General features: G+C 39.7%; 1 protein-coding gene across 1 annotated transcript in view; it reads right to left on the bottom strand.

Annotated features, from left to right (window-relative positions):
- Window positions 1–15249, bottom strand: part of GAD2 (glutamate decarboxylase 2) — a 122900-nt gene that overhangs the window by 59880 nt on the left and 47771 nt on the right. The window contains exon 9 of the mRNA XM_007936379.2: window positions 613–667. Coding sequence (XP_007934570.1) covers window positions 613–667 — 55 coding nt within the window. The remainder of the gene's footprint in view (window positions 1–612; window positions 668–15249) is intronic.

Below are 15249 nucleotides of genomic sequence, written 5' to 3'. Positions count from 1 at the left end.
CAGCCTCAGACACCCAAGGAGGGGTTGCTATGAGTCAGGTCTGACTGGACAGCAGTGAATTATACATTAGGGACTCACAAGCTGCATTAGCATTAGGGTATTTGCCACCTGTGAAAATTATCTTTTAAATGTGTGTCTGTGTTTAATGCTAACCCTCAGCACATAATAAGGAAGACAAATGTTTTAGAAACTCATATAATATTTCTGTATATATTATTTATTCAGCAGGGTAGACCTTTCCAAAGCAGAGCCTGTCACTCAGAGAAATAAATAATAGGACGACAAACTCCATGTTCTCCTGAAAGGTGGGAGATAGAGGTCCAGGCACTATTCTTCAAAATAAACCCAAAGTGCATTTCACTATTGGCAGGAACTCTGGTAGCATAGTGCCTAAGGCATTTGACTGCTAACCAAAAGGCTAGCTAGGGAGTCAAACCCACCAGCCACTACTCAGAAGGAAGGTTAGGCAATCTACTTCCATAGTGATACTGCCTTGGAAACCCAAGGAGGGGTCGCTATGAGTCAGGTCTAACACGAAGGCACGTAACAACAACAACAACAGGAAATAGTAGCTTGTTATGGGCTGGATAAAGTTCCCCTCCCTCCACTTACTTTTTGTTTGGCTTCAAGGATCCTTCTTTCAAGATCAGATGGCATCATTTTCCCTCTAAAAGGAAAAATAAATATGTTTGTTTTTGTTTTGGATAATTTACTATGAGGCCTTTACAATGTAAGCAGTAACATCAGAGTAAAAGTCCAATCCTGAACAGTTGACAACAATGACCAGTTAAAGCAACTCCTTTGCTATTTCCAGCAAGAAATATATTTACCTTCCTGAATGATGCTTAGCTATAATGTATGGCACGGTTATGAGACTCCTAACCACACTGTGTTGGTATCTTGTTGAACAGCCCAATGCCTCTCTTCTTTGCCCAGAGCCTGTTTTTTAAGTCATACATTTAATTCCATTAAAATTATTCCAAATTGCCTGATTGAAAGATATTTAGCAATGAAAGGGAGAATACTGAAACACAGTTGTATTCTAGATCCTCTAATGAATGTAACTGCAATTTCATATATGGACAAAAAGCCAAAAAGAGATCTGGAAACTCTGCCACCTGATCTTGAAACATCTGAACGAAAATACTAATCAAAAAGGTACCTAAGAGACTTCCAGTAAGATGGAGGAATAGGCAGACAAGCGACACAGACCCTTTTCAACAAAGAAAAGAAAAACCAGTGAACAGGGATACAGAAGATAATCCTGAAGCCCTGAGCTTTGAAAGGAACTATACAGAAATGGATTAGGCACCAACTAGTGGAAAAACCTGAACAAAAACAGTGAGTACAGAGACAGTCAGGGCTGTGCACTGTCAGCTACTCTGATGGGAATATTTCCAAGTAGTGCTGGGACCTGAGAATTGACCTAAAGATCAGCCCTGGTCACCAAGGGTTGCAGGATCTATGACTAGGAAGGGAAACATCAAGGAGGAAGACAACCTGAGCTGTTGACTTTCTGCTGTCCGGAGGGCGCAGCCAGTTTGAATATTTAAAATAATTGAGGACGCAGCCATTTTGGATATTTAAAGTGACCGAGGGTGCAGCTATTTTGAATCTTTACGAGTGGCAACCATTTTGGATTTTAAAGTGATAGCATTCTCATTTGGATTCCAGGGACCTAAGAATAGGCTGTGTTTGCCAAGGTCGGCAGGGACATACAACTTGGCTGATAACAGGAAAGGAGATAGGTGGTGAGTGCACAAGTGCTGTCAACCAGCAAATAGAAGAACACAGTACCCTGTTGTGTAGATAACATACAAACAAAACAAAGAAAATGAAAATCGTGAGCAAGTCACTCCAACATACAATCACCAATTAAATATAAACACAAAAAACCATCACAATGCCTCAAAGACAACAGAGCATCACAGTCCACACAAAGAAGCAAGATAAAGCAGGAGAAACAAGGCACCAGGATACAGACCCAAAACACATCCCTGAGGAAGATGCTGCATTGGAACTCCCAGATAAGGAATTCAAAAGGATTATATTTAGGTATCTTCAACGAATTGAGAGACAGATCAAGGAAAACACAGACAACATCCTAGAACAATTTCAGAAGATAATACAAGAACAAAACGACAAAATAAATGAAAAATTAGAAATGATACAAAATCTACATACAGAAATCCAGAAGATTAATACTAAATTTTCAGAAATAGAGAAGGCATTGAATGGGCAAAGGAGCAGAATTGAATCAATGGAAGACAGAATTGGGGAGATTAAAGGCAAATATCTGAATACTTCTTTGGAAAGAGAGAAATCAGAAAAAATAGATCAAAACAAAATGGAGAAAGCCTAAAGTTCACGTGGGATACCATCAAAAGGAATAACCTACGTGTAATCGGAATTCCAGAATAGGAAGAGACAAATAAAACCACAGAGAAAATTGTCAAAGATCTGTTGGAAGAGAATTTTATGGATACGATGAAAGATAAGAATATAATTCAGAACGTCCAGTGAACCCAAAACAGGATAGACCCCAAAAGAAAATCACCCAGACATATCATCATCAAACTTAGCAAAACCAAAGACAAAGAAAGAATCATGAGAGCAGCATGGGAAAAAAAAAGTTACCTACAAGGGGCAACCAATAAGACTAAGCTCAGATTTCTTGACAGAAACCATGCAGGCGAGAAGACAGTGGGATGGTATTCATAAAACCCTGAAAGAGAAAAATCTCCAACCAAGAATCATGTATGCAGCAAAACTGTCCCTCAAATATGATGGTGAAATTAAGACTTTTCCAGATAAGCAGAAATTAAGGCAGTTTTTTAAAACCAAACCAACCTTACAAGAGATGCTAAAGGGAGCCCTTTGGACAGAGAAGCAACAACAGCCAACAACAACTGACCATTAACACACATGATGACATAACCCAGAAACCAACCCAGCTATGGAAGTATCCAAAGTAAATAAGCCCACAAGATTGTAAACAGGGAACCAGAGACATCAATTGACAAATGAGGACAACTACAAATCAAAAAGAGGGAAAAATCTGTTGTTACAAAACTTCTAGATGGTAGGGAGATCAAGACAACTACAAGATAGAAGGGATGTTCTAAACTTGGAAAGGAAACTATAAATCACAGGGTAACCTCAAAGAAAAATGATAACCCTTCACATCAAAAAAGAGAACCTGTATAAATATTCAGCAAATACTAACACAATAGCAATGAAGGAAGTGATAACATGATTCATAAACAAAACGAGCTCAGTATAGAAATTATATGGAACAAAGAAATCGACACCATGAAAAAGCACATAACAAAAATGACAGCAACAAGTTCATATTTGCCGATAATTACATATCTGGGAAGGGACTTATTTCTAAGATTTATAGTGGAAAAGTGGTTGACCAAACTATGATACATACACATAATGGAATACTATGCAGCACTAAAGAATAATGTAGAGTCTTCAAAACACCCTATAATATGGATGAACTTGGAAGACATTATGCTGAGTGAAATAAGTCAATCACAGAAGAACAAATATAGTATTAGTTTGTTGTTGTGGAGGGTCAAGGAAAGGTTTGTATATGGAGGAAAACTTTCTTTGTTGGTTGCCAGGGGTGGGAGAGGAGGGAATACTGAAATGCATTGACCCATGTCACTTTAGTTTTGTGTATTTCACTGTACATAAATTATATTTCAATAAAATGCATTTACATTTTTTTTTTTTTTAAAAAAAGGTACCTAACTACATTCCTAAAGGCTAAAAGCAAGAAATAGGCCAAGAACTCATGGGTTCACATTCAAAGAGTTAGATAGACTGGCATCCTAAAAACAAATATTCTTTCATGCCCCAAATGTTTCTTTCTTAAACTCTTATTAAGTGTTGGTAGTTGCCATCAAGTTGGCTCTAATTCATGGCAACCCCATGCAGAACAGAACAAAACATTGCCCACTTCTAGAATTGACTGCTAACCAGAAGGTTGGCAGTTCAAACCTACCAGCTGCTCCATGAACAGAAGACTGGGCAATCTACTTCTGTAAAGATTTACTGCCTCAGAAACCCAAAGGGGGTAACTATGAGTTGGAATCGACTGTGACAGTGAGTTTGGTTTTGTATCTTCACAATAGCCAAGATGTTCAAGTCCATTGTTACAGTCACTATATATTTTGAGTGCTTTCCCACCTAAGGGGACTATTTCCGAGCACTCTATCTGACGATATTCTGTTGTGATCCACAGGGTTTTCATTGGCTGATTTGTTAAAGAAGAGCACCACACCATATTCCTAGACTGTCTTATCTGGAAACTCTACTGAAACCTGTTCACCACGGATGACTCTGCTGATATTTGAAATATCAGTGGCATAGTTTCCAGCATTACAGCAACATGGAAGCCACCACAGTATGGCAAACTGACATACTGTTTGTTGAACAAACTGAATGTTGAACAAAAACTCCTACTATTATAATAATCAGAGATATTAATTTCTACCAAAAATAACTGTTGTTTGTAGAAAAGTGGCTAGTTAAGATTGCTAGATACGTGACTTGGTCAAGTTACTTAACTTCCATACTGCTAACCAGAAGTTTGGCAGTCCAAACCCACCAGCCACTCCGCAGAAGGAAGATGGAGCAATCTACCTTTATAAATATTTACCACCTTGGAAACCCAATGAGAGTCACTATGAGTCAGAACTGGCTTGATGGCAGTGAGTTTGGATTTTGGTTTATTTTCCCTGAAAAACAGGTATAATAATGTTAATTATAAAGTTATTGTTGTTGTTATGTGCCATCGATTTAGACCAGACTCATAGCGACCCCTCCTTGAGTTTCCAAGGCAGTATCACTTCGGAAGTAGATTGTCCCATCTTCCTTCCAAGGAGTGGCTGGTGGGTTTGAACCGCCAGCCTTCTGGTTAGCGGCCAAGTGCCTTAGGCACTATGCTACCAGAGCTTCCATGAAGTTATTATGAGGGCTAAATATATTTATAAATGCAAAATGATTTTAAAAGTACTTGGCATATGGTAAGCACTCAATAAATGTTAGGTTTTATTGTTGGGACTGTTATTAGACATTGTGACTTTGTAATATCTTCATCCCAAGGCTTGGGGGAAAAATAGGAAAGGATAGACAGGGTAGTTGCATGGCACTGGGTGTTACTGTTAATCATTGTTAAGTCAATCTGACTCATGATGACAGCATGCGTGCAGAATGGAACTGCTCCATAGGGTTCTCAAGGCGGTGACCTTTCAGAAGCACATCACCAGTCCTGTCTCTCAAGGTACCTCTGGGTGGGTTATAACTGCCAACTTTTTAGCCAGTAGTTGAGTGCTTAACCATTTGTGCCATCCAGTGAAAAATTCTTTAAATCAAAACAGCTCTCTTACGGTAAAAAAAAAAAAAAAAATCAGTAGTTGCAGGGATTCAGGGGGAGAAGGAAAAAGATGAATAGGTGGAGCATACTTCATTTTTAGGGCAGTGAAACTACTCTGTATGATACTGGAATGAATGGTGGACACATGACATTATGTATTTGTCAAAATCCATAGGACTAAACAATACAAAGAGTGAGCCCTAATGTAAACTAATAATAATAGTAATGCATCAATATCGGTTCCTCAGTTGTAACAAACCTACCACACAAATGCATGATGTTAATAATAGGAGAAACTCTGTGCTAGGCTCTGGTAGTATAGTGCCTAAGGCACTTGACTGCTAACCAGAAGGCTGGTGGTTCAAACCCACAAGCCACTCCTTGGAAGGAAGGTTGGGCAATCTAATTCCATAGTGATACTGCCTCGGAAATGCAAGGAGGGGTTGCTATGAGTCAGGTCCAACTCAACAGCAAACAACAACAGGCAAAGGCATATGGGAACTATTTGTACATTCCTTCCAATTTTTCCTGTAAACCTAAAACTGCTCTAAAAAATAAAGTACCTTATGAATAAAAATAACTTTCCTGTAGGTTGCTAAATAGGCTGAACTATTCATATCAGAGTCATTGATCTAAGTTTTCAAAAAGCAATTTGGAAAAACAAGTTATGGGGTGGGATGTTGTCACAATAAATAAAAACTCCAAACCCACTGCTGTCGAGCCGATCTCGACTCATAGAAATCTACCTTTGGGTTTCCGAGGTGGTAAATCTTTACAGAAGTAGATTGCCCAGTCTTCCTTCCATGGAGTGGCTGGTGGGTTTGAATTACCAACCTTATGATTAACAGTTAAATGCCTTAGGCAGTACACCACCAGAGCTCCTTAAAAACACTCATTTAAGGAAGATAGCATCATACCTATAACCCACACATTTGTTCCCTCTACCAACTTAATCCCTGAATAACTAGGTAAAGCAGATAGAAATAATGATGCTGGAGTTATGAACAACTAAACTTCCGTAGTGAAACTGCCTCGGAAACCCAAGGAGGGGTCGCTATGAGTTGGGGCTGACTCGACGGCACATAACAACAACAACAACAAAGGAGAAGATAGAGTATCATATTTAATGAAGGTGGAGAAAAAGAGCAAATTAAACAACTGGGAAAAATAAACAAACCCACCTAGCCAGCAGAGACAGAGGCAGAGAGGACTCATTAAAAATACAAGAGAGATCAGCAGAGGGGGGGAAAAAAAAACACCACAAGACCCCAGGGGCACTGGGGACCCAGAATACCCACACCAGGAGTTTTTGGTGGTGACCTTGGGCTCTGAGTGAGTAGATAATCTTACTGAGAAATGAATCAAGACCCCTCTTGGCTTGGGCCACCACAGAGTCCAGAAAGGAGTGGTGGAAAGGGAGAAACTCCCTGTGAGCAGGCAGAGCCCCAAAGTGAGTACATGGCAGTGGACTGGGGTTCAACTCTTCCATGACCCCTTTTAGCCCAGAGTGGACTGGGGTACCGGGTTTTTGCAGCTTCTAGATCCAAGTGGTAAGTAGTGGCCCCCTACCCACTGGGGTCTTGGTCTATTTTGAACCACAGGTCTTTGATTAACAGTAGGACGTCATCATTAGTAGATGTCTCAGGAAGATACAAACTACACTGCTTGTGCTGACAGTGCTGACTGAACTGTCTCACTCAAACGTGGCAAATGGGGACTGGCTACTAGCGCCTTTTTTCCTTTTCCTCTTCTCCCCTGCCTCATCCAATAAGAGGAACATATTAAACGGTCACCAGGCAACAGGAGTTATTACACAGAGCACCTCATCCAATAGGTAACACCATTAACTCCTGTGCCACAGAATCAACACAGATGGTGGACAACATCTGCTCATCCCAACTCCAAATCCACTTCATGACAAACAGAGCTCTGCACCCACATCCTCACCAGTGATTCCACCAACACAGAGAGAGCTGGAGAGTGACCCAGTACAGCCGTTAATAACCAAAAAGTACACTTGCTCCACACTTTCTAATATAATAAAACATAAAGTCAGAGTGAAACAAATCAGTACATAACTAACAATTAAAGACAATAACTTCAAAACGTCTAGGAAACAACAGACAACCTAAAATCAAACAAACAAAAAACAGGATAAGAGAATAGAAACAAAAGCATAGGCTAAATAATTATCTATCATGGAAGAAGAACAAGCAATAGAACCATCTGAGGAAGAATTCAGAAGGTATATATTTATATAGGGCTCTCCAAGAGCTCAAAGAAACCATAAACAGAAACAAGGGGAAGACAGATACTACCCTGGAAGAATTCAGGAAAATCATTCAAGAACAAAATAACAAGATAAATACACAATTAGAACTCATACAAAAACAGCAATTAGAAAGCCAGAAGATGAACACTAAAATTACGTAGCTAGATAACACAGTGCAAGGACAAAAGAATAGATTAGAATTGGCTGAAGAACATATTTCCCAACTAGAAGATAAACCCCTTCACATCAGTGTGTATGAAGAAAAATCAGAACAAAGATTTAAAAGAAATGAAGAGAATGTAAGAGTTGTATGGGATGACATGAAAAGAAACAACATACACCTCACTGCACTATGAGAACAAGAGGAGGCAAAAAAAAAAAAAAAAAAAGCCTGAGAAAATTGTTGAAAACTTGCTAACAGGAAATTTCCCCCATATCACAAAGGAAGAAAAGATATCTGTGCAAGAAGCTCAACAAACCCTATACAGGATAGATCCCAAGAGAGTCACCAAGACATATAATCAAACTCTCCAAAACCAAAGACAAAGAAAGAATCTTGAGAGAAGCTCAGGAAAAATGAAGTCATGTAGAAAAAAAAAATTCTAATCAGTAGGTACATATAGTTCCTTTTATGGTAATAGATACATAACTATATTTGGAATTCTGTACACCAAAGTATTATGAAAGATTATCTCTAAGACTTTTTTTTTTTTCTTTTCCTACAATGAGTATGTGCTGCTTCTGGAATAAGAAAAGAAAATCATGCTTTTTTTAAAAAAAAAAAAAAAGAGGGGGCCATCTGTAAGTGGTGAACACTGGGAGTTCTATTCTGAGCCCAAGGCCTGACTCTACTACTTACCAACCACATGAGTTTACATATGCCACCAGCTGTCTTAGGGCTACTAGTCAAATAGAACAAGGAAAACTTGCCATACCATTTAGAATTGTTGTGTGTGTGAAAACACTTCACAAACTATGTCAGCTCCCCAATGACCTGAAAGAATGAATTAGCATCCCTAGCCACCTTCACCAGCCACTCCTTGGAAGGAAGGTTGGGCATTCCTACTACCGTAGTGATACTGCCTCGGAAACCCAAGGAGGGGTCGCTATGAGTCGGGGCCGACTTGATGGCAAATAACAACAACAACAACAGCCACCTTCAGGCACTGGTCATAATTCAGCTAATTTGATGAAATTATATAATGATCCCCTATTATTTATAGTTTCAATTGTTTAAACCAATTGTATGATAAAAGGTGGTACTTAAATGGCAAAGGGAAATGTAATCTGTCATTTGTAAAGTTAGAGTGATATTTCTTTAAATATAAAATGTATACAAAAGCTCTAACAGTTAATTTTTGTAGTATAAGAAGCATTCATTGGAATAGCATTAATCTTGTTTTTACACAAGAACTAAGAAACAATCAGTAATTATTCTAGTCCTGTGCCAACCAGGTATCATGTATTTTGGTCAGATTTCTTCCTGCAGAGTTTTACAGTTATCTACTAGTAATTGAGAGAATATGTAGGAAATCCTGAAGAGAAGAAAAGGGATGAAGAAGTGGAAGAGAATGAGGGAGAGAACTGATTCCTAATAGAAAACTTAAAGAAAGGGTTGGATGAATCCTTGAGTCCATACTAATAGTAAAGAGAAAAGAAGAGAGGAGAAAATAGAGAAAGGCATGAAGGTAAAGTTCTTCCTTACAGTAGAATGAAAGGAACTAATAAATGTGGAAGGACTGATGAAGTAAGAAAATCACTATTTAGAAACCATCATACCTAGTACCCCAGTTGCTGTCAAGTCAATTCCAACTCATGGTGACCTCATGTGTGTCAAGTAGAACTGGGCTCCATAGGGTTTTCAATAGCTGATTTTTGAGGGAGTAGGTTGCCAGGCCTTTCGTCCAAGGAACCCTTTGGGAGGACTCAAACCTCTAACCTTTCAGTTAGTAGGCAAGTATATTAATTCAGGCAAGAATCATCCATGGATGCTAAACTGGTGGTTGGACATTTTAGGAAGAATAGGATACAGTTAGTCACTGAATTATGATGAGGTTCCATGAAAGACTCCACTGTAAGTTGGTTCTGATGTAAGTTCAACACTTTATTTATTTATAGTTTTCATTATTGTAAGGAACTCTGTGGTGCAGTGGATAAGGCATTTGGTTGGTAACCAGAAGGTCAGCCGTTCAAAGCCACCAGCTGCTCCGCAGAAGGAAGATGGCGTGCTCTACTTCCCTAAAGATTTACAGCCTTGGAAACCCAATGGGGGTCACTATGAGTCAGAATCGACTCAATGGCAATTTGTTTTTTTTTTTTTTTTCATTATTATTACCTTTTGTTACTGGTATCTTTGTAAATCTGAGTTTTATTTGTCTTTGGGGATTGGAAACATTACATGCCGATTTACAGATATATTTTAATACATATATACATACATAAAAAAAATCCACAAATCATTAAAAAAAAACTGGTCATAAGTGTAGTTCATTGTAACTCAAATACATCATAAATTAGGGACTGCTTATATTTATATAGTCTCTAAGTGTTCCTGATAAGATACTTATTAATTACCAAGGAGGAAACAGTCATCTTATGGTGGAGAAACTTGGCAATCACTACCTTAACCAAGTGGTCAAAGTTAACACTGAAAATGGGACAAACCCCCATTACCAGCCTCCTGGTGAGATGCACTTGAGAAAGACAAATATTGCCTGTCTGGAATTCTTGGCAAAAATGCATTTCCTAAATCTAATCATAGGGATATATCAGATAAACCCTGTTGTTGTTATTGTTATGTGCTGTCGAGTCGGCCCCAACTCAAAGCAACCCCTCCTTGGGTCTCCGAGGTGATATCACTACGGAAGTAGATTGCCCAACCTTCCTTCCTCCGAGTGGCTGGTGGGTTTGAACCGCCAGCCTTCTGGTTAGCAGTCGAGTGCCTTAGGCACTATGCTACCAGAGCTCCCAGATAAACCCTAATTAAGAAATATTCTAAAACAAATTGTTTAGACAATTATTACCATGAACCCCAAAATATAAGTGAGCAAGAACAGACCAACAAAAACTACAAGATCTTCAGGAGTAAGAAGAGGAAGCAGCAACAGGGCGGCATCTGATGGACTTCAGAACAAGAGGAACTCTACATGGCCAACTAGCATTCACACTAGAAAGTGGGACAAACCAGTGTGAGAAGAGCATCGGAAACTGGAAGGGCTTTTGTCCTCTCCAGTACCCAAAAGGATGGAAGGAACTGTAATAGTCCATTCCTTGTGAATTCTCAAAACTGATCCACCAAGGCTCCATTCCTAGACAGAATACTATACTAGGAGCTGTTGAGATGGAATCCAAATTGAGCGCACAGGATCAATAGAGACCAGGAAAGTGAAGTTCTAGACCTGTGTTGTCCAACGCAGGAGCCAGTGGCCATATGTGAATGAAAATTTTTAAGTATATTTGGAAAAACTTGTATATGTGAATTATATACTTGCATATGTCAATTAGTGAATTGACTTTTTAAACCGTAAATTTTATGAAATCTAATATAGATCAAGTCTTTCCAAAGAAAATTTAGCATCTGAATTGAGATGTAGTTTAAGTATAAAATAGCCACCAGAATTTAAAGATTTAGTATAAAAAGAATATAAAATATCACAATCTTTTTGAATACTGATTTCATGTTGAAATGATAAGATTTTGGTTCATGGCCACTGTGGTAGTTACTTTGTGTGTCAACTTGTCTGGGCTTGGTTTTGAGTGGTTGGGCACCTGGATATAGTTATTTCCCATGATGAAACTGGTAATCAACTCCATGGTGGAATCTACTGGAGCAGCTGAGTAGCTGCCTTAGAGATGTAATCTGCTTCCAGCACATAAGAAGTCAGTGTTGAGACAGGTCTCTGAGCTTTTGGGCATGCTTGGATCCTGTATTTGGCTAAGCCATCAGTGAGTGTCCTGCCATGTTGCCAGCTGATCTTGAGACTGTCTCTGGACTTGAACTAGTGGCTGCCATGTTGTTTAGTAATTTTGGGACTGTCCCATTTTATTTGTCAACTGTGGATTTGTGAGCCAGCAGCTGCCTGAGTTAAGAGAAGCCTCTAGCTTCAGAGATGCCTGGGAGCGAGAGGCAGAACTGAAGCCCAAGGTCAAGGATCCTTCACCCAGTCCCTAGAGTTTGCCACTTTGAACTCAGACTTCTAGCTTCTTAAACTGTAAGAGAATAAATCCCTCTTTGTTAAAGCCACCCACTTGTGGTATTTTCTGTTAGAGTGGCACTACAACTCAACAACTCACTACCGTTGAGTTGAATCTGAGTCATAGAGACCCTTCCTTGGGTTTCTGAGGCAGTATCACTACAGAAGAAGATTGCCCCATCTTCCTTCCAAGGAGTGGCAGGTGGGTTTGAACCGCCAGGCTTCTGGTTAGCAGTCAAATGCCTTAGGCACTAGAGTGGCACTGTTGTTGCTGTTGTTATGTGCCATCGAGTCAGACCTGACTCATAGCGACCCCTCCTTGGGTTTTTGAGGCAATATCACTATGGAAGTAGATTGACCCATCTTCCTTCCGAAGAGTGACTGGTGGGTTTGAACCACCAGCCTTCTGGTTAGTAGTCAAGTGCCTTAGGCATTATGCTACCAGAGCTCCACTAGTAACCAAAACAGCCATCTACCACATCCTATACCACACAGTCATCATGAACCCCCACCTCTGTGGCCTCCTTGTTTTCCTGTCTCATTTCATCCTTTACTGGGTCTCCCAGCTTCATATTCTACTTGTAATACAGCTAACCTCCTGTATAGGCACCAAAATGCTACTTTTTTTTTTTTTTTTTGGTGAACTGGCTCATATTCTCAGATGACCAGCTCTGCTGACATCTTTTTGTACGTGGTGATTGCCTTGCTGGGTGTCTGTCCCCTCACAGGGATCTTCTCTTACTCTCAGATTGTCTTCTCCTTAATGATGATATCCTTTGCTGGGAGCAAGTATAAAGTATTTTCTACCTGTGAGTTTCAGCTCCCCAAGGCCTACTTGTTCTATAGGACAGGTCTGAGTCTACCTCAGTTCTGCTGTGACTTATTCTTTCCAGAGAAGCTTGGTAGCCTTGATGATATACATCATGGTCATAATCTTACTGAATCCCTTCATGTACAGCCTGAGAACCGGGCTCATGAAGGGGTGCATTAGCTTTCTCTTGATGCATAGCAAATAACCACAGACTTAGTGGTTTAAAACAACATGCATTTACTAGCTCACAGTTCTGTAGGTCAGAAGTCTGGCATAGCATGGGGTATCACAATGCCAAAATATAAAATAAAATAAATGGTTACTCTTCAGAAATATCATTGTTATGAAAAACAAAGGAAGGCTGAGGAAATGTTCCAGATTAAATGAGACTAATGAGACATGGTGGTGCACCTGGTTAAACATCCAGCTACTAACCAAAAGGTTGGTGTCCTGAACCCACCAGTGGCTCCACGGGAGAAAAGACCTGGTGATCTGGTCCCATAAAGGTTATAGCCTAGGAAACCTTATGGGGGCAGTTCTACGCTGTCACATGGGGTTGCTATGAGTCAGCATTGACCTGCCAGCACACAACAGGAAGAATAAAAACAAAGAGACATGGTGACTAAATACAATGTGTTATCTTGGGCTAGGAAACAAATAGCTAGATTGGATATCATTGGGATAATTGATGAAATCTGAATAGGGTCTATAGAATAAATAATAGTATCATGTCAATGTTAAATTCCCTGATTTTCATAATTATACTGTGATTATGTAAGTGAATATCCTTGTTATTAGGAAATACAACTGAAGTATTGCAAGGTAAGAGGGTACAATGTCTGCAATAAACCCTTAAGTCACTTATAAATAAATTATGTAAATGCACACTTGCCACGCACACTTGCCACGCGCACGCACACGCACACACACACACGGAGACAAACAGAATGAAAAAGAAAATGTATCACCGTGTTAACTATTTATGAGTCTGGGTGTAGGTATATGAAAGTTCTTTTTACTATTCTTGCCATTTTTATTTAAGTTTGGAATTACTTTAAGAATAAAAACTAAAAAAAAAAAAAAAAAAGTTGGATGAGTTAATGTCTAAAAACCATTCCAAGTGTTTCTTGTTTGAAATCCATTAGCAGCTTGGCATAGCATAAGCCCTGAGCTTTGCTCCCTCCTTTCCTTGCTAGTTCTCCCCACGCTTTTCCTCCTACTCTTTTATCATTACCTGCTTTGTTTTCTCTCCCTCGTTTCCATCCAATGGTATAATGTGAAATAATTTCAGCGCATCTCAGAGAAAAATCCTACACAATTTTAACCAAAACAATAAGGAGCTCACCAAGGAAATTAGAACCTCTGTTGCTTATTTAATCCTTATGTTCCTCATATAATTCACACTTCCTTTCTAGCAGATCCTTCCCATGGCAGGTAGACATGCTTTAAACCCATCTGCTTAAAGTAACAAAAGCAAAAACCACTCTGGATCCAATACTACCCTCTAGCTTTGGCCCCACCTCCTCTTCTTCACAACTCAACATCCTGGAAAAGTTGTATTTGCTCTTTCCCTTTTCTCATCTTCTATTAAGTCCCTGGGAGCTCTAGTGGCATAGTGCCTAAGACATTTGACTACTAACCAGAAGGCTGGAGGTTCAAATCCACCAGCCACAACTCAGAAGGAAGGTTGGGCAATCTACTTCCGTAGTTATACCGCCTTGGAAACCCAAGGAGGGGTCGCTATGAGTTGGACCCAACTCGATGGCAGTGAGTTTGTTTTTTTTTGGTATGAAGTCCCTCAGTGATGCAGTTAAGTGCCAAAAGGAAGGCTGTTTGAACCCACCTAGAGGTGCCTTGGAATCTACTTCCAAAAGGTCACAACCTTGAAAACCCTATGGAGCAGTTTCACTCTGCACACATAAGGTCACTGTGACTCAGAATTGACTCAACTAACAATAACAACTAACCTTCAACACACTGCCCACCATTGAAATTGTCCTTGCCAAACTCAGTAGCTACCTTACATGTAAAGCCAACAAGCAGTTCTCTACCCTCATTTCATCTATTGATAACATTTGATAGAGTTACCACTCCTTCCTCTTAAAACACTCTCTTTCATTGGGTCTCCCATGACCTATTTCCTGGTTCCCCTGCTACCTATCTCTCTGCACCTGCTCAGTCTCCATTGCAGGCTCATCTTGACTGTCTGTCCTTGAAATGTAGATGTTTCCTCAGATTTCTGTCTTAGGCCTGCATTTTTATGGCTTTAATTATGTATCTTCTAAGTTCCAGACTCATTATTTCCAACCACCTACATGAACTCTCACTCTTCAAACTCGATATATCCAAATCTGAACATTTCATCTTCCTTTCCAAATGGTTCCCTGGCCAGGAGCCCTTATCTCAGAAAATGGCGCCACATCAACTTAGCTGACAAGCCAAAAATTTGGCATTCATCCTTGACTCCTTTCTCAACCAGCACCTGAGTCAATCAGTTGTTGTTGTTGTTAAGTGCCGTCGAGTCGTTTCCGACTCATAGCGACCCCATGCACAGCAGAACGAAACACTGCCCGATCCCGCACCA

This window comes from Orycteropus afer, unplaced genomic scaffold (assembly GCF_000298275.1).
Source record: "Orycteropus afer afer isolate SDZICR_OR568_19922 unplaced genomic scaffold, OryAfe1.0 scaffold00035, whole genome shotgun sequence".
Taxonomy (NCBI): Eukaryota; Metazoa; Chordata; class Mammalia; order Tubulidentata; family Orycteropodidae; genus Orycteropus; species Orycteropus afer.
The sequence above is the reverse complement of the archived record's forward strand: the minus strand, read 5'-3'. Positions and strand labels throughout refer to the sequence as shown.